General features: G+C 45.0%; 1 protein-coding gene across 3 annotated transcripts in view; it reads left to right on the top strand.

Moving 5' to 3' along the window:
* The window catches only part of GBE1 (1,4-alpha-glucan branching enzyme 1), a 235,480-nt gene that overhangs the window by 135,484 nt on the left and 72,644 nt on the right, over nt 1-27,352 (top strand). For all 3 annotated transcript variants that reach the window (XM_040423242.1, XM_040423241.1, XM_040423243.1), the window contains exon 9: nt 24,102-24,217. In XM_040423242.1, coding sequence (XP_040279176.1) covers nt 24,102-24,217 — 116 coding nt within the window. The remainder of the gene's footprint in view (nt 1-24,101; nt 24,218-27,352) is intronic.

Below are 27,352 nucleotides of genomic sequence, written 5' to 3'. Positions count from 1 at the left end.
GATTTGCTTACATTGTGAAAATGGGTCAAGATAGTCCAAATTGAAAAAAAAAGCAGAAGGAAGATGTACATGAGGTAAGCAACAGCATGAGCATATATGTTATAAACTATAGTAATCCCAGAAAACCCTTGAAGAGTTTACGGTATTGGGGAGTTTCACAGATCTTGTATATAATAGGACCTGTTAAGGGCTCTTTCACACTTGCACTTTTCTTTTCCGGCATAGAGTTCCGTCGTCGGGGCTCTATGCCGAAAAAATCCTGATCAGGATTATCCCCATGCATTCTGAATGGAGAGAAATCCGTTCAGGATGCATCAGGATGTCTTCAGTTCAGGACCGGAACGTTTTTTGGCCGGAGAAGATACCGCAGCATGCTGCGCTTTTTGCTCCGGTCAAAAATCCTGAACACTTTCCGCATCGACATATCCGGAATAAAAGCCCATTGAAATATATTAGTCCGGATCCGTCCTAACATCTTCAGTTGTTACGACGCAACGACGGATCCGGAAGTTGCGTCTGCGCCAGGAAGTAGGAAGGGCTTGGCTGGCGCGAAAACTTCCACTAGACAGTCCGCGCGTGAGAAGACAGGGCGTGAAAGAAGCTCCTGGAGGTGAGTATTGTGTGTGTTTATCTCTTGCATATTTTATTTTGTAAAACAAACTAGAAATTTTCTGATAAGAAATAATTTACATACCGGATCCGCTCATCAGTACACGACGAATCCGCTGTTTCGATGGATCCGTACGACGGCTCCATCGAAACAGCACTTGATGTTGGCTTCAGGATCTCCGGATCAGTGTCTAACCAAAAAAGCCGGAAAGATGCATCCGATAAGAAAAAATTATGCGTTCTTACGCGTTTTTCCAGGTCCGGTGTGTAATTCCGGCAAATGGAGTACACGACGGATCCGGACAACGCAAGTGTGAAAGAGCCCTAAGCTATATTTGCAGTGTACATTACATGACCCAACCTATGCCAAGTGGGAACAATATTGGCATTGGCATACCCTTTTTTTTTTTTTTCTTAATTTTTTTTAATAACTATCCTATTTAACAGAGGCATCCCATAAGAAAAAATATGAGTGACAGTATTCAGGTTTTTTTTTTGTTTGTTTTAATAACGGGAGTCAATAGGTGTCATATACTACTTTATACCATACAGTGGCATATGTTTGAATCATACAGTCGCTGTATTTTCTCACATGTACCTCAGGAATACACTACAGACAGTGGGAACATAGCCTAAGGGAGCACACTGTATGTTTTACCTCTTCGGCAAAAGTGCCATGGAGCCCGTTGTGACCCCCCTTTAATCAATGCCTTTCAGCATAAATAATGGACCCTTATCTCTTCAGTGAAATCAAACAGGATAGATGATGATAGGATGAGTGTAATGAGAGATTTACCCCATATGATCTAGGTTTACTTTTTTATTTTTCCATTCTGGAAAGTCAGCTATGTTTCTTTCGTTCCTTCTCTTTATATATGTAATTAGTGCAGCACATCATTCAGTTATATTTGCCCATCTGCAAGCGGACTGACAATAAGAATTCACTCAAACACTAATCCCCTTGAATTTAAAAGTAATCTACTCGACAGAGCAGGAGTGCTCTACATGCTGTGTTTCTGTTTATTAAAATACCTGCAATTCACACTATCGGCAATGGCCTCCTGCAATCTTACTTTAGCAAATCCATAGGATATTTATCAATTCAATTTGCAAGTGTACTGTTGAAGTGATGGAACAGTGAAAAATATGGCCATAAAATTAGCAGCTTGATGAAAAACATTTTTGTATGCACGGTGCACCCATTTTCATTAAAGGGGTTGTCCAACCCTTTTAGCATTTTATAGCCCTGGCAGCCACTTTCCATATTTTTGGACTATAGGACGCACCTGACTATAAGAGGCACCACAGGATTAGACAAGAAAATTTAAAAAATATTTTCTACTTATTAAACCATCCCTGGTGTTTTAATAAAGCAGAGAGGGTCCAGATTACTACCTTGGGGGTCTAGAATAGAGGGGTTTTAATAGTTTTGGTCAGCTCCTATTGACCCTAATGTATCATCCGCTGACCATTGGAACCAACAGCAATGGTGCATATGGTCACCCCATCAAATGTATTCAAGTAAATGTCTCCTGTAATTGCTTTACAGTGTCCCGCCATGCTTGTTCTGCTAGATTATTTATATTTTTAGGTATGTTTCTATCTTTTCTCCATGATCATGACATTATACAAACACGCAAACAGCTCTACAGCATGCACGTTGTATACACAGCCCCGCAATACGCATAATATACACACACACACAACTTTGCTGCATACATACACACATAGCTTTTTTGCACTCACAGCTGTGCTGCACGCACATTATACACACAGCTCTGTAGTATAATGTTACATATGCAGTGTACATGTGCTGTATAGTATGGTATATGCAGTATACAGGACCATGATATATGTACAGTATATAGGACTATGACATACAGTGTACATGTGCTGACACCTCAGGCCTCACTTGGATGAGAGTAGTAGTAATTTGCACTGGGGGAGGGTAGTTACCTGCAGGTGAACCTGAGAGCCACGAGGAGGGCGCAGTTCAGCGCTATGGCCCCGCACAGCAGTTCAGGCCTCCAGCCCATCAGACACAGCAGCCGCTTAACGTGCTGCCAGGCCGGACTCTGTATTCCGCTTATAGAGCAGATGGGCGGCCCGAGCTCGCTGGGGGCAGGACGGAGCTTCTCCTCATCACACCACATCTGTCACAGTGGACTTCCGCGGCGTACGCTCAGCCATGGGCAGGGAGAGTGTCCAAAGAGCAGCTGCGTATATGGAACCTAAGGCACCGTCACACAGCTCTCCGCTCATCTCCACTCCTGTGCTGCCTCTGGACAGAACGGCCCCCCCTGGAGCTCCGCACCCGTCGCCCGGGCACCTTTTCAAAACGGGCTGACAAATACCCAAGCGCCAGGACCAAATTCCTGGTCGCCATGGCGACCTGGCGCCTGGGATTTGTCGAGCCCTGGGTTTTCATCTCCTTAAGGCAGTGCTTCTCAATTATTTTCTATCATGCCCCCCGCGCGACTGTAAATAGTATCATTTGTCTATAAAATTGTTATAAGTACACCTCTGCATAACACTGTATCCTTATTAACGTATAAGAGAATAAAAAAAGAAAGAAATGTGGATCGGACACACACTTATGGGGGGATCTGTGGATGACGGACACTTATGGGGGGAATTCTGTGGATGACAGACACTTAGGGGGGGAATCTGTGGATGACAGACACTTAGGGGGGGAATCTGTGGATGACAGACACTTAGGGGGGGAATCTGTGGATGACAGACACTTAGGGGGGGATCTGTGGATGACGGACACTTATGGGGGGATCTGTTGATGACGGACACTTATGGGGGGATCTGTTGATGACGGACACTTATGGGGGATCTGTGGATGACGGACACTTATGGGGGGGATCTGTGGATGACGGACACTTATGGGGGGGATCTGTGGATGACGGACACTTATGGGGGGATCTGTGGATGACGGACACTTATGGGGGGGATCTGTGGATGACGGACACTTATGGGGGGATCTGTGGATGACGGACACTTATGGGGGGATCTGTGGCTGGCACTGTTACAGGGGGATCTGTGGCTGGCACTGTTATATATGTGCCATCCACAGACCCCCCACCCCATAACAGTGCCATCCACAGTGCCCCCCCAGCCCATAACAGTGCCATCCACAGACCCCCACCCCTTAACTGTGCCATCCACAGATTCCGTGTGCCCGCCGCCGCCGTTTAAAGTTATTAAACATGCCCCCCTCACTCCTAATAGTACCGTATATTCATTCATAAAGCAGGCGGCGCAGGCACGTGACATCACTGAGGGACGCGCCGGCCGCACGGCCTGCCTGCCGGCATTATACAGAAGAAATTCGCACACCCCAAAGGCCGGCCCTGAACGAGCCCCCCTTTACGGAGCCTGGCGCCCCCCCTGGGGGGCGCGCCCCACTATTTGAGAAGCACTGCCTTAAGGCCTCATGCACACGACCGTTGTTTTATTCCGTGTCCGTTGTGCCGTTTTTCGTGATTTTCTGCGGACCCATTGACTTTCAATGGGTCCGTTGAAAACTCGGCTAATGCACCGTTTGCCATCCGCGTCCGTGATGCGTGGTTCCAGTCCATCAAAAAAATATAACCTGTCCTATTTTTTTCACGGAAAACGGTTCGCGGACCCATTCAAGTCAATGGGGCCGCTAAAAAACACGGAAGCACACAAGATTGTCCTCCGCGTCTGTTTTTTTCCTATCATTTGCATGGAAAACCTGTCTTAGACTTTTTTTTTACTTTCCTTTATGTCTGGTGGTCCTCCAAAAATAAAGGAAGACACACGGAAACGAATCACGGAACAACGGAACCCCATTTTGCGGAACGGAACACAACAACGGTCGTGTGCATGAGGCCTTACTGCAGCAGGCAGACCTTGAGGATCGTTCAGCCTCCTCTCCTGCCTGCACTAATCACACAGATAGGTATTGGCATGGAGGGAGAGAGTGTGCAGATGCCCAACTCTTTTATTGATTGGGCAAAGAGCTGTATGAGGACATATCATTAGTGAAGCAGTCAGGGAGGTCTGGCACTGCAGGACCACCGTGACTGCAGACTGTAAGACCCAAGCACTTTTTAGCAAGAGTTTTGCTTGCTAAAAAAGTGTGTCTTATAGTTCAAAAAATATGGTACCTAGTCCCCATCACTCCATTCCAGCAACCAGGGTCCTGTCCCCGCAGCCTCTGGTGCCTTATGGAATAGAAGTGTGACATCCGGTCTGTCATCACATACTCCGCTGCAGCCATTCACTGGTTTCAGGGGTGATGTGTCCCCGAGCAGCATGTGACCATTAATGACGCCACTACATTTGCTTTGGGGATTGAACATTAGTGATGAGCGGCAGGGGCAATATTCGAATTCGCGATATTTCGCGAATATTTGGGCGAATATTCGCCATATATTCGAAAATTCGCGAATTCATGATCTCCAGGCATTATTTTCTCGATTGCGAAAATTCGCATAAAATTCGCATAAAATTTTCGCATAAAAATTCGCATGAACTGGTATTTAAAAAAAAATCGAATATTCGTGATTACGAATATATTTAGCGATATTCTAAATATTCGCGAATTCTCGAAGTGCCGATATTCGCAATTAAAATTCGCAATTCGAATATTCGTGATCAACACTATTGAACATCCCATTTAAAATGTAGCTGTGTCCTGCTCGCACAATTATTGCCACTTGTGTTCTAGTCTGACCCAGTACCTTCATATTTGTACAGGTCCTGGAGTTAAATTAACAAGGTGTACACATACGCTTATATATTTCATTTATTATTAGTGTTATTTTTTTAGTGGAACTTGTCACCATAAAAATGCTATCCAATATACTGGATCTACTGGCATCATGTTGTAGATCAGAAGCCACTGAGCAAATTGATATATAGTTTTATGGGAAAAGATTCAGTATGACTTGTATTTTATTCATTTAATCCTCTAGTCATTCTCTGCTCTAAGTCAGTTGGGTGTTCCTAATCAGTTATTGGCAGCCTTCCCTATATAAGCATGCATGAAGAGAAAACTTTGGAGGGCAAACTGCAGAAAGGCTGATAAAATATTAACCCCTTCAACCCCGGGCCTGGTTTCACCTTTTTGCCTAGGCCATTTTTTGCAAATCTGACATGTCTCTTTATGTGGTGATAACTTTAAAACGCTTTGACTTATCCAGGCCATTCTGAGATTGTTTTTTAGTCACATATTGTACTTCATGAGACTGATAAAATGGAGTCAAAATTCTTTGGCAAATTTCCAAGTTTCAATTTCTCTACTGCTATAATACATAGTAATACCTACAAAAATAGTTATTACTTTACATTTCCCATATGTCTACTTCATGTTTGGATCATTTTGGGAATGACATTTTATTTTTGGGGGATGTTACAAGGCTTAGAAGTTTAGAAGCAAATCTTGAAATTTTTCAGAAATTTTCAAAAACCCACTTTTCAAGGACCAGTTCAGGTCTGAAGTCACTTTGTGAGGCTTACATAATAGAAACCACCCAAAAATGACCCCATTCTAGAAACTACACCCCTCAAGGTATTTAAAACTGATTTTACAAACTTTGTTAACCCTTTAGCTGTTCCACAAGAATTAATGGAAAATAGAGATACAATTTAAAAATTTCACTTTTTTGGCAGATTTTCCATTTTAATAATTTTTTTCCAGTTACAAAGCAAGGGTTAACAGCCAAACAAAACTCAATATTTATGGCTCTGATTCTGTAGTTTACAGAAACACCCCATATGTGGTCGCAAACCGCTGTACGGGCACACGGCAGGGCACAGAAGGAAAGGAATGCCATACGGTTTTTGGAAGGCAGATTTTGCTTTTTTGACACCATGTCCCATTTGAAGCCCCCCTGATGCACCTCTAAAGTAGAAACTCAAAAAAGTGATAATTTTGGAAACTACAGGATAAGGTGCCAGTTTTATTTGTACTATTTTGGGGTACATATGATTTTTTTATTGCTCTATATTACGTTTTTTGTGAGGCAAGGTAACAAAAAAATTGATGTTTTGGCACTGTTTTTATTTTTACAGCGTTAGGCCTCATGCACACGACCGTTGTGTGCACCCGTGGCCGTTCCGTTTTCCGTGATTTTCTGCGGACCCATTGACTTTCAATGGGTCCGTTGAAAACTCGGAAAATGCACCGTTTGTCATCCGCGGCCATGATCCTTGTTTCCTATCCGTCAAAAAAATAGGACCTGTCCTATTTTTTGGACGGACAACGGTTCACGGACCCATTCAAGTCAATGGGTCCGTGAAAAAACACGGATGCACACAAGATTGGCATCCGTGTCCGTGATCCGTGTCCGTAGGCTACTTTCATACAGACGGATCCGAAGATCCGTCTGCATAAAAGCTTTTTCAGAGCTGAGTTTTCACTTCGTGAAAACTCAAATCCGACAGTATATTCTAACACAGAGGCGTTCCCATGGTGATGGGGACGCTTCTAGTTAGAATATACTACAAACTGTGTACATGACTGCTCCCTGCTGCCTGGCAGCACCCGATCTCTTACAGGGGGCTGTGATCCGCACAATTAACCCCTCAGGTGCCGCACCTGAAGGGGTTAATTGTGTGTATCATAGCCCCCTGTAAGAGATCAGGGGCTGCCAGGCAGCAGGGGGCAGACCCCCCCTCCCTCCCCAGTTTTAATTTCATTGGTGGCCAGTGCGGCCCCCCCTCCCTCTATTGTATTAATATCATTGGTGGCCAGTGCGGCCCCCCCCCGGGCCCCCCTCCCTCCCTTTATTGTATTATCATTGGTAGCCAGTGTGCCCCCCCGGCCCCCCTCTATTGTATTAATATCATTGGTGGCCAGTGTGCGGCCTCCCCTCTCCCCCCGATCATTGGTGGCAGCGGAGAGTTCTGATCGGAGTCCCAGTTTAATCGCTGGAGCTCTGATCGGTAACCATGGCAACCAGGACGCTACTGCAGTCCTGGTTGCCATGGTTACTTAGCAATATTAGAAGCATCATGCTTACCTGCTGCACTGTCTGTGACCGGCCGGGAGCTCCTACTGGTAAGTGACAGATCATTAAGCAATGCACCGCACAGACCTGTCACTTACCAGTAGGAGGAGCTCCCGGCCGGTCACAGACAGTGCAGCAGGTAAGTATGATGCTTCTAATATTGCTAAGTAACCATGGCAACCAGAACTGCAGTAGCGTCCTGGTTGCCATGGTTACCGATCAGAGCCCCAGCGATTAAACTGGGACTCTGATCAGAACTCTCCGCTGCCACCAATGATCGGGGGGGAGAGGGGAGGCCGCACACTGGCCACCAATGATATTAATACAATAGAGGGGGGGCTGGGGGGGCCGCACACTGGCCACCAATGATAATACAATAGAGGGAGGGAGGGGGGGCCGGGGGGGGGGCGCGCACACTGGCCACCAATGATAATACAATAGAGGGAGGGGGGGCGCACACTGGCCACCAATGATAATACAATAGAGGGAAGGGTGGCCGGGGGGGGCGCACACTGGCCACCAATGATAATACAATAGAGGGAGGGAGGGGGTGCCGGGGGGGGGGGGCACACTGGCCACCAATGATATTCAAACTGGGGTGGGAGGAGGGTCTGCCCCCTCCTGCCTGGCAGCACCTGATCTCTTACAGGGGGCTATGATACGCACAATTAACCCCTTCAGGTGCCGTGTGCATGAGGCTTTAACCTGAGGGATTAGGTCATGTGACTTTTTTTTATAGAGCAGATTGTTATGCACGTGGCAATACCTAATATGTCTACTTTTTCTTATTTATTTAAGTTTTACACAATAATAGCATTTTTGAAACCAAAATAATGATATTTTAGTGTCTCCCTAGTCTGAGAGCCATAACTTTTTTATTTTTTGACCGATTCTCTTAGGTAGGGTCTTATTTTTTGCGGGATGAGGTGACAGTCTGACTGGTACTATTGGGGGGCATACGCCTTTTTGATCACTTGCTGTTGCAATTTCTGTGATGTAATCTGACAAAAATGGCTTTTTTTTTACACAGGTTTTTTTTATTTTTTTATTACGGTGTTCATCTGAGTGGTTAGGTCATGTAATATTTTTATGGAGCTGTTTGTTACGGACGTGGCGATACCTAATATGTATATTTTTTTAATGTATTTAACTTTAGCACAATAATAGCAGCTTTGAAACAAAAAAAATGATCTTTTAGTGTCCATGTTCTGAGAGCTATAGTTTTTTATTTTTTGGGCTAATTTTTTACGTGATGAGGTGACTGTTTTATTGATACCATTTTGGGGGGCATACGCCTTTTTGATCGCTTGGTGTTGCACTTTTTGTGATGTAAGGTGACAAAAATTGCTTTTTTTTTTACAATGTTTTTTAAAAAAAATTATGGTGTTCATTGGACAGGGTGGATCATGTGATATATTTATAGAGGCAGTCATTACGGATGCGGCGATACCTAATATGTGGGGGGGGTTCTGTTTTTTATTACCAAATAAGGGGAAATGGGCGTTTTTTTTTCTTTTTTACTTTATTAATTTTATTACTTTATTAATTTTATTAAAAACCCCTTTTTTTTTTACTTTTTTTCTTTACTTTATTTGTGACATTCACTTTTGGGGGTCTGATCCCCTCTGCAATGCATTACAATACATCTGTATTGTAATGCATTGCCTGTTAGTGTATGACATTGAGTCATACACTAACAGGTTGCCTAGGAGTGGATCTCCTCGGCTCCCGTAGAAGGCAGTTTCCGATGCCGTGCAAGGCATTGGGCAGCCTCTGCACGGCATCGGGCTGCCTTGTGTCGCATCGGGTCCCCGCCACAGCAGTGCGGGGACTCGATGCGATCGTTCACCTGACACAAACCTCTTCTATGTCGCGGATACAGCAGGGGCCCGGCTACCACGGACTGCCGGCCCCTGCAGTGATCGCGCGCGCGCACCGCTCCGGTGGCCGCGCGATCACTATGACGTACTATTACGTCAAATTGCGGGAACTCAGTGGTTCCCATGACGTAACAGTACGTCAAAGTCGGGAAGGGGTTAAACATCTCATCTTCCCAACCCCCTTCAGATCTAGTGCTGTTGCTCTATCCTCTGTCAGTGAGTAGTGGTGTTGTCTCATATACAGCTGCAGCCAATCACTGGCCATTAAGGCTAGTAATTGGCTGCAGTAGTATTTCTGACTTCACCAGTGCAGCCCGACTAAGTACAGAACAGTAGCACTGGGTCTTGTAGAAATCCTGCAGTGAACATATAGGTTAATCTCCAGGTAGGATTGCATCGGATATGAAACTTTCGATACCCAATCAATACTTTTGTGGCTGGATCGATCCAGTATCGGAATTTGCTATTTTCCGATACTAGTATCTTTTAGTGAACATGGTGTGTGCCAAACCACTCCAATTACCGTATTTTCCGGCACATAAGACGACTTGGCGTAGTTAAAAACTTTTCCAGTTAAAATATAGGGTTTGGGCTATACTCGCCGTATAAGACTACCCCTCTTCCAACGCTATTTTCTTTGGCATCCAGATCTGCAGGTACTTGTTGTGCAATTTTCGTCTTTTGCCTCAGCACCATATTATGCCTTTCCAAGAATCTAGTACACCAGGACACAGTGGACTTAAATCTGTTGCTGTGATCTGGGTTAGATTTGGCCCACTGAAGTGCAAACAAACGTTTTGGCGATGCTCATTCACCATGTCTGCTACATGTTTTTCGAGTTCTGGCCAATGTGGGATGCCTCTTCTTAAAGCGGTATTCTCATCTTGCTACTTCATCCTCAATTGCTGCCAGCTAGCTGTTCACTTCCTGGTTTTCTGCCTCTAAGGCTGGGCGGGCTTAGGCAGCTAGAGTGAAGGTCGGCCACACCTCCTTATGACATCACACTTAGAGCTAAGTCCTGTGTTAGTTCATGTGAAGAGAATGACTCATCAGTCTGGCAGCCTTCAGTGTCTGTGAGGCCCCTCCCCCTGCTGGGGAATCAGAGAGCCATGTGAAGTGAGCTCAGTGTACAGTAACACGTGGCTGTTCTGCAGTTTTACACACAAAATCTCAGTCTGATATTTTACAAACCCATTCTATGCATCAAAAACTATAATTCCATATTATACATTAGCCCAGAAGCTTGACCATCCCCCACTCACAAGCACTGATGCAGATATTTTTCCATTACAGCTGTACTCCAGTTGTGTATAAACTTTACACTATGTATCTGTATAGATGCATATACAGCTCAGCTACAGGTGTCTTCTCCAGTCCCCTAACATCACTTTGGCTGAATGGCTTCCTATACAGCCCTGCTACATCTTTATTCTACTCCCCCGCTAGTACTGGCTCTGAAAAGTTACATATACAGCTCTGCTACATCTGTCTGTTTATCTCTTCAACACTGTGTCAGAACAGCTGCATATACAGCACTGCTACATCAGTTTCTCTCTTCCACCAGCATTGATGCTGACCCGCAACATATACATTTCTGCTACATCAGTTTCTCTCTTCCACCAGCATTGATGCTGACCCGCAACATATACAGCACTGCTACATCAGTTTCTCTCTTCCCCTAGCATTGATGCTGACCCGCAACATATACAGCTCTGCTACATCATTTTCTCTCTTCCACCAGCATTGATGCTGACCCGCAACATATACAGCTCTGCTACATCCGTTTCTCTCTTCCCCTAGCATTGATGCTGCCCCGCAACATATACAGCTCTGCTACATCAGTTACTCTCTTCCCCTAGCATTGATGCTGACCCGCAACATAATCAGCTCTGCTACATCAGTTTCTCTCTTCCCCTAGCATTGATGCTGACCCGCAACATATACAGCTCTGCTACATCTGTCTATTCTCTTCCCCACTAGAACTATGGCTGAACAGCAGCATATTCAGCTCTGCTACATCCATCAGCCTCCCATATGCCTCAAACAGCCCCCCATATGCCTCAAACAGTCCCCATAAGCCTCAAACAGCCCCAATATGCATGAAACAGCCCCAAATATGTATCAAACAGCCCCCATCAGCCTCGTACAGCCCCCATCAGCCTCGTACAGCCCCCATCAGCCTCGTACAGCTCCCATCAGCCTCGTACAGCTCCCATCAGCCTCGTACAGCTCCCATCAGCCTCGTACAGCCCCCATCAGCCTCGTACAGCCCCCATCAGCCTCGTACAGCCCCCATCAGCCTCGTACAGCCCCCATCAGCCTCGTACAGCCCCCATCAGCCTCATACAGCATAGCCCCCCATCAGCCTCATACAGCATAGCCCCCCATCTGCCTCATACAGCATAGCCCCCCATCTGCCTCATACAGCATAGCCCCCCATCTGCCTCATACAGCATAGCCCCCCATCTGCCTCATACAGCATAGCCCCCCATCTGCCTCATACAGCATAGCCCCCCATCTGCCTCATACAGCATAGCCCCCCATCTGCCTCATACAGCATAGCCCCCCATCTGCCTCATACAGCATATCCCCCATCTGCCTCAAATAGCCCCCCATCAGCCCCCATATGCCTCATATAGCCCCAAAAGTGCCTCCATCTGCCCCCTCAAGTGCCTCCATCTTCAGTAATCGTTGGTGGATTTAGTGGGGCGAGTAGAAATGATACTTATCTATTAGGAAATAGTCTCTCCAGGTCCTCCGATGTCCGTCCGCACACTCCGCTGCCTCGCCCGAACTGTTCGGACGGCCGTACATGCGCGGCTCTATCTCAGAGGCGATGGATATTCTGCGCATGCGCGGCCGCCTGAAAGAGATAAGACGTGCGCGTTCACAAGTGCTTGAAGAGGCCGGCCGCAGGATCGCAGACGATTAAGTGCGCAGGCGCGGCCCATGGATGCGGCAGGTGAGATGTGGCCGTATCCATGGGAAGCGCAAATAAACAACACTGATAGAAGAAATAAATTTAAAATAGGATGACAGGTTATTTTTAATGCAATGTAGAGGAAAAAGTTTTCAATGGGGGCAAAAGATTAAAATTAAGACTAATCATTGAGATGATAATACCCCTTTAATGCACACTTACCCCTTGGCATACTCTTTAATGCTTTTTCATTTGCTTTTCAGTCCCGAACAATCTTTTCTGTTACTCAATATTATCTCTTGCAGCAGCACAGTTATTACCGTATTTTTCGCCCCATAAGACGCACTTTTTCTCCCCCCAAAATGGGGGGGAAATGCCCCTGCGTCTTATGGGGCAAATGCTTGCAGTTTTACATTGCAAGCTGCGATGTACGAGTGAGCGGGGACTCGGGGAGGGACTGGGAGGAGGAGCTGGGGGCCGGCAATAGCGGCGGGGCGGTGAAGTCAGTGTAGTATAGCCCAGCCCCGCCGCTCCGGTATACTAATATAAGATGTCTTATTCAATTAATAGTTATTAAACATGCCCCCTCACTCCTAATAGTACCTTACATCCTAACAGCTTATTTAGAATGCAGGCAGGCAGGCCGGGCGGGCGGCAGCGTAACTCCCTGATGTCACGTGCCTGCGCCGCCTACTTTATGAATGAAGCAGGCGGCGCAGGCAAGTGACGTCAGTGAGGGATGCGCCGGCCGCCCGGCCTGCCTGCCGGCATTGTACAGAAGCTGTTAGGATGTAAGGTACTATTAGGAGTTGGGGGGCATGTTTAATAACTATTAATTGAATAAGACATCTTATATTAGTATACCGAAGCGGGGGGAAAATCTGTGGATGACATTTTTATGGGGGACATCTGTGGATGGCACAGTTATGGGCTGGGGGGGTCTATGGATGGCACAGTTATGGGCTGGGGGGGGCCTGTGGATGGCACAGTTATGGGCTGGGGGGGTCTGTGGATGGCACAGTTATGGGCTGGGGGGGGTCTGTGGATGGCACAGTTATGGGCTGGGGGGGTCTGTGGATGGCACTGTTATGGGGTGGGGGGTCTGTGGATGGCACATATATAACAGTGCCATCCACAAATCCCCCTGTAACAGTGCCATCCACAGATCCCCCTGTAAGAGTGCAAGCCACAGATCCCACCCATAAGTGTCAGTCATCCACAGATCCCCCCATAACAGTGTCAGTCATCCACAGATCCCCCCATAACAGTGTCAGTCATCCACAGATCCCCCATAAGTGTCAGTCATCCACAGATCCCCCCATAACAGTGTCAGTCATCCACAGATCCCCCCCATAACAGTCTCAGTCATCCACAGATCCCCCATAACAGTGTCAGTCATCCACAGATCCCCCATAAGTGTCCGTCAACCACAGATCCCCCCATAACAGTGTCCGTCATCCACAGATCTCCAGTAATAGTGCCATCCACAGACCACCATTAGTTCCGAACCCACCAAACACACAGCACACCTTTTGGTTAAAAATATATTTTTTTCTTATTTTCCTCCCCAAAAACCTAGGTGCGTCTTATGGGCCGGTGCGTCTTATAGGGCGAAAAATACGTTATGTTCCATGGCAAAGTTTACAACTGGCTTCATATTTCTTTCTTCTTGCTGGTAGAAACATGATGAGGTCTTGACTGTTAGCCATTTGTATACTGTACTGTATGTACTGGTGCTGTACTCTATGAACCAGTACAGATACTGGTGCTGTACTGCATTCACCACCACATGTATCTGCTCCCCAGATAGACTCAGTTTTTTCACCACAGATAAGATGCACCCCAAACTTCATTAGAATTGGCTGAAGTGCAGATGCTCCTGCTTCCCCCTGCCTTCCCTCAGAATCGCCAATCCAACCCAGTATACGACAACCAGCCAATCACGGCAAGCGATGTACCGGTATTTTCTGTGCACACTGCATACAAAGCCTGCTTGGATTGGGTAGGTCAGCTCTCCCTGTCTTCAAGACGATCTGAGCGGTGGTACACAATGTGATACTGCCGGCATGAGAAAACCACTGAGAACAGGGAGAGGGGGCTGCTTCAGGAGCGGCTGGCCGGGATGCAGCGCACGGTGGCTCAGCTAGAGGGCGCCTGTCCCTGAAGCTGGACAAGGACAGCTTCTCCAGTCCGACTAGAAAGTAAGTTTCAGCAGGCCGTATACCAGCATATAAGACGACACCCGGCGTATAAGACGACCCCTGACTTTTGAGAAGATTTTCATGTGTTAAAAAGTAGTCTTAGGCCTCATGCACATGACTGTTGTTGTGTTCCGTTCCGCAAAATGGGGTTCCGTTGTTCCGTGATCCGTTTCCGTTTTTGTTTCCGTGTGTCTTCCTTTATTTTTGGAGGATCACCAGACATGAAGGAAAGTAAAAAAAAGTCTAAGTCAAGTTTGCCATGCAAATTATAGGAAAAAAACGGATGCGGACGCAGATGACAATCTCCGCATTTTTTCACGGTCCCATTGACTTGAATGGGTCCGCGAACCGTTTTCCGTGAAAAAAATAGGACAGGTTATATTTTTTTGACTAACTGGAATCACGGACGCGAATGACAAACGGTGCATTAGTCGAGTTTTCAACGGACCCATTGAAAGTCAATGCGTCTGCAGAAAATCATAAAGAAAACGGAACAACGGACACGGAATAAAACAACGGTCGTGTGCATGAGGCCTTATATGCAGGAAAACACAGTAACCCCTCAGGTGCGCTGTGCCCGGTCATTGAGGCCAGCTGTTTGATACGGCCGGCACCTGGCACCCCACCCTTCCCACCTTCAGTGTATTTATTAGTGACAGTGGCAGCTTCCGATCGGAGCCCCAGCATTGAAATCGCGGTGCTCCAATCGGTTACCATGGCAGCCAGGGCGCAACTGAACCAATTCCTGGCTGCCATGGTAAGCTCCCTGCTGCTGTGTGCACAAAGCGACTGTGTAAAATCCTATTCACCCTAATAGAGCTCCATTAGGGTAAATTGGACAAGGGATAAAAAAATCCCATGTTCTAGCCCCCTAGGGTAGCTAATAGTTATTAAATAAGAAGTAAAAAAAAACTAACACCAAATATTAAAAGTTTAAATTACCCTTTTTACCTATTTTACATGTAAAATATGTAAACAATAAAAAATTAACACATTAGGTATCGCCACGCCCGAAAAAGTCCAAACTATTCAAATATATTAAAATATCTGTGCTGGGAACGTCGTAACAGAAAAAAAAAAAAAACACGCAATTTGCCCTTTTTTTCCCCCACCTTTTTCCCTCCAAAAAATTGGATTGTTCTATTATGGGCTGGAAGTTCCACAAAATATGGAATGCGCACAGCTTTTTTTTTTTTCACGTGGTATCAAGAATCACAATAATATAATAATTTTGGTATCGTGACATCCCTATCTCCAGGGGGCTGGGAGTTTTAAAAGGGTTGTGCAAGCCATAAATATTGATGACTTGTTGTCGGGATAGGTCATCAATATCAGATCTGCGGGGGGCCGGCACCCTCACCAATCAGCTGTTTGAAGAGGAGGCAGCATACTTATCGTCTCATGTGCAACGAGTGCTTGTCATTACACTGCACAGTTAAAACGACGGCCAGTGTAATGAAACAAAAGCAGTGCTTGCATGGAGCACTGCCTCATCTTCAAACAGCTGATTGGTGGTTGTGCTGGATGTCAGACCCTGAGGATAGCTGAGCTTCTGAGACACATTAAAGGGGTTGTCCTCTCCTTTACTATTGATAGCTTAGGCTACGTCTACACGACATTTGTCGCGCGACATTTTGTTGCACCAATGTCGCGCGACAATTTTTATAATGGCAGTCTATGGTGTCGCACTGCAACATGCGACATGCTGTGACTGTGACGCAACAGTCGCAGAAAAATCCATCTCGAATCGCAGCATGTTGCAGGTTGCAGTGCGACACCATAGACTGCCATTATAACAAATGCCGCGCGACAAATGTCGTCGTGTAGACGTAGCCTTATCCTCAAGATCTAATTTCCACATATTACCCCACCCTCCCCCATTCCAATGATCTATTTCAGAACAGCTCCATCTATTGTATAGTGGACGGAGCTGTTTATTGCAGCACTGAAAGTGTAAGGGTACTTTCACACTAGCGTTTTTCTTTTCCGGCATAGAGTTCCGTCACAGGGGCTCTATACCGGAAAATAACTGATTAGGCATATCCCCATGTATTCTGAATGGAGAGTAATCCGTTCAGGATGCATCAGGATGTCTTCAGTTCAGTCATTTTGACTGATCAGGCAAAAGATAAAACCGTAGCATGCTACGGTTTTATCTCCGGCGAAAAAAAACAGAAGGCTTGCCTGAATGACAGCATTTTTCCCCATAGGAATGTATTAGTGCATTCGGAATGCCGGATCCGTCCTTCCGGTATTTTCGGAAAAAAGATACAAGACGGATCCATCTGTCCGCATGACAAGCGGAGAGACGGCTCTGTTCTTGCAATGCATTTGTGAGACGTATCCATCCGGATGCGTCTCACAAATGCTTTTAGTCACATCCAGATCGGCGGATTCGGCAAGCAGTTCCAACGACGGAAATGTGAAAATAGCCTAAGCTTGTAGTTTTGATGCCGACTCCTGGAGGAGGAGGGCGGTGTTGCCCTCCCCATCCAATCAACTATTAATAGCCTATTCTGGGGGTAGAATTTCCTTTTTAGAAGATTTCTTTATATATTTCTCTTCTCACTAATTGTAGTAGGAGACAGAATAAAACCAAAAGAATGGAGGAGGTGATGGGGTTTATTTTTTTTGTGCATTTTCTGTGTTTAGTGTTCCTTTTAGTGCATAATTTATCCTTCCATGGGAACCACGTTTTCTATGAACACATTCCTACTGGAAAACCTCTTTAATTGTTACTATTCAAAAACGGACTTGTTGAAGTCATGATATGAATCTAAAACATGTGTAATTTCTGTCTACATACTAATAAGATTAGAATCACAATGCACCAGAATTCTGTTTTAATATAACATTCAATATTTCTGCATTGTAAACAGCTAGGAATATGTCAGCTGGTAATTATATATTCCCCACTATGAACACAAGCCATTGCATTGTAACATTATAGCATACAGCAGCTCAATTATACTCAATGTCACCTTGCCTTTTAGCATTTTATTAATTAATATTCTAGGAAAGAGAAGCTGATCGCTGGTGGGGAACAGATTTTGCAACCAGAATCAACTGTATAAAACATAATATTCCTTTCTCATTTTTTTTTTTTAATATTTTTTATGCGCACAGCCTGTTAAAGATTTACCTTTGAACTTTCCCAACTTTAAATAGTTATCTCTAGTTTTAAGCCCATGGCAGTATGGTGCTCAGCATTGATTGGCGAAACACTTATAAAACCACTACTTTTTATAAGTGTCTTTCAAACAACAATATGCCCACACGTTTCACAGTACACCTCACAAAGTACAATGACATTTGGGAAATGAAAGTAAAAATTTCAGAGAATCTGTCAAGGTTGGAAATGCCAGAATGAACATTAATTTAACTCAGGTTAATAATAGGAGCAAAGTGGAGAAGTGAAGTTAGTCGCTGGAGGGAAGGCAAAGATTTGCTGTTTAAAGAAGGGGGGATAAAAAATAGAAGGATAAACGTGTAGATAGTTGTTTCCTCCAGAATTATGCTGATGAAGGCTGACATTTTTCTCATTGACTGCAAGGCTTTTACCTTTACCATAGAGGCTTTTGACTGAAAAAGAAAGAAAGAAAAGAAGTAGATTCATGACCAGGATGATCTCTTTGCTTGCCTCTACATAACTGCCTTAAAGTGGTGTTCCCCTCTCAAAACATCGGTAGAATATACCATCAATGTCAGGTGCAGTTCCCATCTCTAGGACCCACACTTATCTCCAGAATGGGGCCCCCCAAAATGGCACAGCCATCCTCCGAGCTGGCCCATGCAGTCCGATAGCGGTGAATGGAGATGTGGCCATACATGCGCACTGCACGCTTCCAAAAATAGCTGGGTGTGCTTGCTTGGCTATTTTCGAAGTTCCCATGTCATTGAATGCAGAGCATTCTGAACAAGCGTATCACTTCGGGGTCCTTGTTCCAGAGATATTTATAGAATATTATAACGATATGCCATCAGTGTCTGAGATGGTCAAACCCACACGCAATAGCAGCCACCTGATGTCAATTGGCAAAACGACCATTTTGAATTATGAGTGGTTGCTATGGGCCACCTATTCTGACATACGAGGCATAACCTGCCATTAATGCTGTATTCCTTAAAAAAAATAAAAATAAAATATCTTTTTTTATATATATATATGTCAATACACAAAAATGCTGCTATCTTTTGTAAATTTTCATCCTTGGTCTCATCTCTTGTCTATCTCTTTTTGTGGGAGGACAGCAATTCTGTCACATGCAGCCAGCTCTTCTCCACCATAGAAACCTGCCCCAGTGATTCCACTAATAAATAGCGCTATTGTGTGTAATGTGCACAGACAATATGCACACACTCAATTTCCTCCACTGTCTGTAGAGACATATAGCTATTTAGTTCTATGAAGTTAGAAGTAGGGATAAATAAATAAAAAGTGACTGGACCGCTTCACCTGCATATCAATTTTCCTAAAGGGGTTCTCTGGGAATTAAAAAAATGAAAATACTTAAACATTACTGTATTCTAAATAAATTCCCAAATCACTTTCTTTAGTTATAATGGCTTGTTTTGTCTGGGGAGCAATCATCAGGGGAAATAAAATGGTGGCTGTCCTATTAGTACAAACAAAACCTGTCCTAATCACACAAGTTACTTTAGAACAGAGGTAAAGAGCTGCCTCATCCTCCTTTCTGCTCTGCTTGTCAGGGATTATGGTCCTGAATACAACTGATAAGATCTTCAGCCGAATCTCTGTAGGAGTGGAGCTCATGAGGAGACATGAAGTACAGAGAGGATGGAAAGGACAGACGGTGGTAAAGGAGACTGCATACAAGTGCTGCTGCTCATTAGCCACAACCCCTATTCTCCTCTGTACTTCATGTCTCCTCATGAACTCCATTCCTACAGAGATTTAGCTGAAGATCATATTGAACTGTACTGAGGAGGATGAGACAGCTCTGTAGCTCAGTGTTGTGACGTAACTTGTCCTCCTGTGTGATTAGGACTGGTTTTGTGTGTGCTAATAGGACAGCGGTCATCTTGTTTCCTCTGATGATTTTTCCCTAACCAAAACAAGCCATTATAACTAATACAAGGTATTGGGGAATATATTTATTATAAAGTAATATTTAAGTTTTTTTATTTTCTTAATTCCTGAGGAACCCCTTTTAATGTTTTCTAAATGCTGTTCAAAGTAGCTCAGGCAAGATGACCCCATAATCCTGTTCAGGAAATAGGATAAATAAAGCTGCAATCAGAAAATAAAAATAGATTAGAAAAAAAGGATATGTCTCATTATCTAGTTTTAACTGGCAGATAACCTTTTTGGTGACACATTTCCTTTAAAGAAGAGTGTCAGGAAGATACTTTCTTCTCAAGCTTCTTCCACAATAAAGTGTTATCACTGGCAGCCATATTGTGCATTTCTCTAAAGACCACTGCATAATTTCAGTGATGAGGAGATTAAAGGCAGTCAAGCATATGTGCTGCCTTTCCATTCTAGTATTGGTGGGGTCCCAAGTGGTGGAGCCTCCAGCAATCATACATAGATATCTTGTGGATGAGAACAACCCTCTTTGATCTCTCTAATTAGCCAAATGGTATAGTTTTTGTTCCGTTCTGGATAATAGAAAAAAAGAAATGACCCTGTAATATGCAGCCCTTACATAGGAGAGCCTATTGAATGAAGACGTGAACATATTTACAGATTCGCTTTAAAGGGGATTTCTGAGGCTTTAATACTGATGACCTGCCCTCTGGATGGTCATCAGTATCTGATCAGTGGGGGTCCGACACCCGGGACCCCCGCTGATCAGCTGTTAGAAAAGGCAGAGACTTTCACAGTAACGCCAGTCTTTTTGCTGCTTTCCCTAGGTCATTGACAACACGTTCATCGGCCACAGACGCAGTTTAGCTCCATAGATGTAAATGGGGCTGAGCTGCTGTACTATGTATGGCACTCTGCTTAGGGAGCACGGAGAAGGCCACGTGCTCCCAGGAGCGCTGGTCCATTTTCAAACAGCTGATCGACTGGGTTCTCGGATGTCGGACCCCCACCGATCAGATACTGATGATCTATTCAGAGTAGGGCTGCAGCTATCGATTATTTTAGTAATCAAGTATTCCATGAATTTTTCTAAAGATTAATCAAGTACTCTAATAAGAAAAAAAAACTAATTAAAAAAATATTTTCCTTTATAAAAACTCATCAGCCCCCCCGTGCCATCATCGGCCCCTATGCCATCAGCCGTCAGTGCCATCAGCCCCCTCCATGCCCTCTGCTCCCCTCCATGCCCTCAGCTCCCCCCAGTGCCATCAGTCCTCTGTGCCCTCAGCTCATCCCAGTGCATTCATTCCTCTGTGCCATCAGCTCCCCCCCAGTGCCATCAGTCCTCTGTGCCATCAGCCCCCCATGTCTTCAGTTCTCTGTTTTATCAGCTCCCTCCAGTGTCATCAGTCCTCTGTGCCATAAGCCCCTCCATGCCATCATGTCCCCCACTCCCCCAGTGCCATCAGCTCCTCCATGCCATCATGTCCCCCAGTGCCATCATGTCCCCCAGTGCCATCTGCCCCTCCATGCCATCATGTCCCCCAGTGCCATCTGCCCCTCCATGCCATCATGTCCCCCAGTGCCATCTGCCCCTCCATGCCATCATGTCCCCCAGTGCCATCAGCCCTTCCATGCCATCATGTCCCCCAGTGCCATCAGCCCCTCCATGCCATCATGTCCCCCAGTGCCATCAGCCCCTCCATGCCATCATGTCTCCCAGTGCCATCAGCCCCTCCATGCCATCATGTCTCCCAGTGCCATCAGCCCCTCCATGCCATCATGTCCCCCAGTGCCATCAGCCCCTCCATGCCATCATGTCCCCCAATGCCATCAGCCCCTCCATGCCATCATGTCCCCAGTGCCATCAGCCCCTCCATGCCATCAGCCTCCCCCCTCTGTAATACTTATCTTTCCTGTAAGGTTGCGCGGCTGACCAATATGGAGTCCGCAGGAGAAGGAAGCGTCTTACATGCACTGGGAGCTGACGTCACACAGCGTCAGGCAGCGCAGGCTAACGATGTGTGCACGCCAAGCCCAGGACAGTGCAGCGCAGTGTCGACGGGAGGCCACGGAGTGGTGAGTGATAGCTGGCTTTACTTCACTCATGCTCCGTCGTCACATGATCAAAACGAATCCTCGATGCAGGAAAACTGCAGCGAGGATTTTTTTGTGTCAATTACATTGATTACATTAAGTAATCGTTGCAGCCCTAATTCAGAGGATAGGTCTTATTACAAGAAAGTTTAGACTGGCATATTCTTATTCATAATCATAGTCATGGGTGCACATCCATAAGGCAAACATAATAAATAATAAAAATAATGGCTGCACACACATATAAGCAGTAAAGCTGAGAAATGGGGATCATTCTTAATTCAAGTGGTACTATACCTACTATTGGAATCAATGGAAGCTCTTAGCGCACATTTTGATCAAACTTGTGTCGGGCCCATCCACCACGCGTCAAGGTGGCTTCCGCGGACGGGTCCCTATCACTAATATACCGCCTCTCTTGGACTTATCCAAGTCCACATTATCTTGTAATATTTATCTTGTAATATTTATCTGAGGGTGGCGCCTCTTTTAGACTGAGCACACGCCCATCTGCCTGGAGTTTCTGAGCAAAGTACAAATGAAGCTGGTTCCTTCATTGCCCTGATAATGTGGACTTGGATAAGTCCAAGAGAGGCGGTATATTAGTGATAGGGACCCGTCCGAGGAAGCCACCTTGACGCGTGGTGGATGGGCCCGACACAAGTTTGATCAAAATGTGCGCTAAGAGCTTCTATTGATTCCAATAGTAGGTATAGTACCACTTGAATTCAGAATGATCCCCATTTCTCAGCTTTACTGCTTATATGTGTGTGCAGCCATTATTTTTTTATTCAGACGATAGGTCATCAGTATTAAAGTCTTGGAAAACCCTTTTAACATGTGGCAGAATTTGTCTGCTGTGGATTTCAAAACACATCTGTAGTGACAAAATTCACTTGTGAAATGTGTTTTTTTAAGCAGATTGTGGTGTGGATTTACCATGGATTTCACCCTACACTTTAAAAGAATAGAATCTGTGCCTTTTCACTAATGTATTAATGGTGATCTTCTTACCAGTGACTGTATTTGTGAGTTATAACCTCTCTTCTGATCCTCTGCTGTGTCATATGACCAACACTCTGACCTTCAACTGACACAGGGCAGGAAGTCAGTTACTTCTCTATTTATTCCTATGAGACATTGAGGCTTCCATAGGAATGCATAGAGAAACTGACTTCCTGTCCACACATAAGATGCTGTGTTATTTGGAAAGTGCGGTGCTGGTCACCTGACACAGCTGAGGATCAGAAGGGAGGGGAAAACTCAGAAATACACTCGCTGGTAGGAAGATTACCTTCACTACAGTTTACATCATGTACCTCTCTAACAGCTTAGAGGATAACAAGCTTTGTGGGAACACTTCTTTAATTTTCAACAGTAATATATTTAAAAAAAAAACTGCAATGCAGTGTTTCTACTATTGGATGTTTCCTGTCTTGTATTCTGATACCTGATCACCGACAGATGCAGCCGAGCTAAACTTGATGGTTAACCCATTAAGTAAAGAATGGCAAGAAAAGAATACCTAACTTTTCAATGGCTTTTGTCAGGAGATAATCAAGATAACACTGTGCCATGTGTTATAAGAGTAAATATTAGCTCGGCTACATCTGTATACTGTATCCATAATTATGCTAGGCAGCCTGAATTACCATTTACCTCTTCAAGATCTATTCATGTTCTGTTCCCATTTTGGCTTAAAGAAGTTGTCCCCCGCTTTTTAACAGTCTTTTGGTCACACCTCCCCCCACCCCACCAGACCTGTGAAGGGAAGCATACTTACCTGCTCCCCGCCGCTTGGTTTCTCCTTCGTCCAGAACTGTGTTTGCTGCTCTGCAGTCCCACTTGTCAACTGCCAGACTATATGGGGGGTCACATGTACCACTGCCTTACGTCACCACTGTGGTCCAGTCATTGGCTGCAGTGGCACACATGGCCCCCTTACATTTTGGAAGTTCGACAAGCAGGTACTGGAGCGCAGCGAACACAGAGTTGGAACAAAGGAGCCGGAACCAATCGGCAGGGAGCAGGTAGGTATGTGTCCCTCTACAGGTCTGCCATTGTACTGGTGCCCAAAACACTGTCAAAAAGCTGGACAAGGCCTTAAAAAAGAAAAATGGGTCAAAGAGAGAAAAATAATATTGAGTAGAATTATTCTCCTACAGCAAATCAGGTTAGTTTTCAAGAAGATACATTTTTTTTTCCTGTTATTCCCCATTGTCTATTGTAGCGTGATTGTTTTTGAAATTGCATTTTCTGTGCGAAATTCATATTTGTTATAGGGTAAATTTATATTTCCTTGCTTTTGTGTCTCCAAACAAATATTCTAATGAAATATATATTTTTTTCTTATAGCTGGGAGGTTTTAAGATTTTTGCTCTCTAATTTACGGTGGTGGATTGAAGAATATGGTTTTGACGGCTTCCGTTTTGATGGTGTTACATCTATGCTTTACCACCACCACGGAATTGGTAAGTGTTTATCTTGGTGTTGTTTTTTGTTGCCCATTAAAGAGAATGTATCACTTACTTTTTTTACTGCTGCATTTTTTCCTCATCATTTTGTGTATTTAAAGAGGACCTTTCACCTATTCTTACCCTATGAACTAAGTATACAGCCATGTAGAGCGGCGCCCGGGGATCTCACTGCACTTACTATTATCCCCGGGCGCCGCTCCGTTCTCCTGCTATGCCCTCCGGTATCTCCGTTCCCTAAGTTATAGTAGGCGGAGATACCAGTCCCTAAGTTATGGTAGGCGGAGTCTGCCCTAGCGCTGGCCAATCGCAGCGCAGAGCTCACAGCCTGTGAGGTTATTTTCTCCCAGGCTGTGAGCTCTGCAATGCGATTGGCCAGCGCTAGGGCAGACTCCGCCTACCATAACTTAGGGAACGGAGATACCGGAGGGCATAGCGGGAGAACGGAGCGGCGCCTGGGGATAATAGTAAGTGCAGTGAGATCCCCGGGCGCCGCTCCACATGTCTGTATACTTAGTTCATAGAGTAAGAATAGGTGAAAGGTCCTCTTTAATATTCCCTTTTATTTAAATTATGGGGACATTGATTTGAATTACAGCAGACACTGTTATGAGCATGCTGTGTTTCTTGAGGAGGGAGGAGCAGCTACAGTTACATTTGATTGATTGTATTTATGCTTTCGGATAATAAAGAGCTCCCATTTTGTGACGCTAAGATGCGTCCTCCGTGGGAGCTGGAGCTGTCCTCACCCAAAAGGGTTCCTCCAGTAAGATGGTGACTTGTGGCTTCATTTCCAAGTCCATCTCACCTGCAGAGTGCACTATTCCAGTGGGGACAGAAGTTCGAACATTGCTTGCCATCAAGTTGGCTTTTGAAGATTGAAGACATCTGGAGGGCATCCTCCATCCTATCATTTACAAAGACCACAAGAACTTGACCTATCTTCAGTCTGGCCAGCGTCTCAACCCTTTCCAGGTCCAGTGGTCGCTTTTTTTTTTTTTTTTTTTTACTGGGTTTGATTTTATTCTGCATTTCCACACAGTTGAGAGGCAGTTCCTCTGTCTTATTTGTTCAGTCCAACTGGCTGGGTAGATAAGCCCCAGCACATCATCGATTCAACCAACATTATTGTCTCTGTCGCTTGAGTTCTGCTTAAAAGGGTATTGCAAGGCTTTGTACTGAGGACCTATCCTGCCTGCGCTGCCTTCTCGAACAGCTGATCAGCGGGAGTTCCGGGTGTCGAAAAGCCAGCCGATCAGATATTGATGACCTATCTAGAGGATAGGTCATCAGTTGTAAAGTCTTGGAAAACCCCTTTAAGGACATTTCGTCTGGCTAGACTTGTGTCCCTTTGGCCACGAGAAAGCAGGTCCTGGCTTAGGAACATCACTCTGAAATCGCAAGTCACTCTGGTCTTTGCAAGACTGCTAGCCTAATTGACGAACATTACTGGTGACCTACGGTTTCTCAAGATATCCAGGAATATATAGCCTCCTTCACCACCTGTGCCCAAAACAAAGACCTGCAGGAGTATTACTTCCCTTGCTGGTGTCCGATGCCCTGTGGTAGCACATGATATCTATTATGATATCTATTTAGGAGCTTAGGTGCTCAGTCTTAGTTAAGATGTGTGCACCGACTCATCCCTGCACCAAGAGCTCGTACACACAACCATATTTTTCTTGTGTGTTCACTTTTATGGGGCCATGCACACATTCGGATTTTTGTCCACGTGTCGATTTCGCAAATTTGAGAGCAGGTCCTATTCTTGTCCTTATTGTGGATGAGAATAGTGCTTTTTTTTTTTGAGACTGAGGAAAATGCATAATGCACACAGAAGGTATCCATATTTTGGGGATCTGATCGATATACAGACACCACTGTGTGCATGAGGTCTAAAATGTGATAACATCTTCATGCTGTAAGAAAATATTTTTAAAACTCATTCCAGCATTGGAAAGTTTATTGTGATTGCCCCATTTCAATAGTTTAACACTTAACATACATTTCACATTTCTTTTCACATATTCTTTTGAAATAGGTATAGTTCCTAACTGAATGGTACAACACTTACAATGCCCGTAGCCACTTATGTCTAACATTTCTGATTTCTACTTGTAATCTTACATTAGATGGTCCTTAAAGGGTTTCTGTCACCCCACAAAACTCATTTTTTTTTTTTGGATAGTTAGATTCCTTATAGGGCGATATAGGAGAATATAATAGTCTTACTTACTTTCATGCGGCCGATTCTTTATAAAACGAAGTTTTATAATATGTAAATGAGGGCTCTACCAGCAAGTAGGGCGTCTACTTGCTGGTAGCTGCTGCAGAAATCCGCCCCCTCGCCCGTGTTGATTGACAGGGCCAACCGTGATCTCCTCCTCCGGCCGGCCCTGTCAGTAGTTCAAAAATCGCGCGCCTCTGGTCATTCGGTGCAGGCGCTCTGAGATGAGGAGCTCGTCTCCTCAGCACTCCCTCAGTGCGCCTGCGCCGATGACATCAGCGAAAGAGAAGACGTCATCGGCGCAGGCGCACTGAGGGAGTGCTGAGGAGACGAGCCTCCTCATCTCAGAGCGCCTGCGCCGAATGACCAGAGGCGCGCGATTTTTGAAATACTGACAGGGCCGGCCGGAGGAGGAGATCACGGCTGGCCCTGTCAATCAACACGGCGAGGGGGCGGATTTCTGCAGCAGCTACCAGCAAGTAGACGCCCTACTTGCTGGTAGAGCCCTCATTTACATATTATAAAACTTCGTTTTATAAAGAATCGGCCGCATGAAAGTAAGTAAGACTATTTTATATTCTCCTATATCGCCCTATAAGGAATCTAACTATCCAAAAAAAAAAAAATGAGTTTTGTGGGGTGACAGAAACCCTTTAAGGAATCTCTTGCTACTTTGCTGAAAAGTATTATAGCATTACTTAAAAAGAAATGTGCTAATTTTATGAATTAATGGACATCGTTATCTCAGCTTTAGTACTAGTGGTCAGAAACTTCTAGGCTGTCTGCAAGGGAAAATCAGTTTCTACAAATTCTACGACCACCTGCAGACTAATTTATCAGCAGAGCAATACATAGGATTTTGATAAGTTAGCGGGGGAGAAGGCACATTTTGGGGAAAAAAAAAG

This window comes from Bufo bufo, chromosome 3, assembly GCF_905171765.1.
Source record: "Bufo bufo chromosome 3, aBufBuf1.1, whole genome shotgun sequence".
Taxonomy (NCBI): domain Eukaryota; kingdom Metazoa; phylum Chordata; class Amphibia; order Anura; family Bufonidae; genus Bufo; species Bufo bufo.
This window is presented reverse-complemented; position numbering and strand designations above follow the sequence as displayed.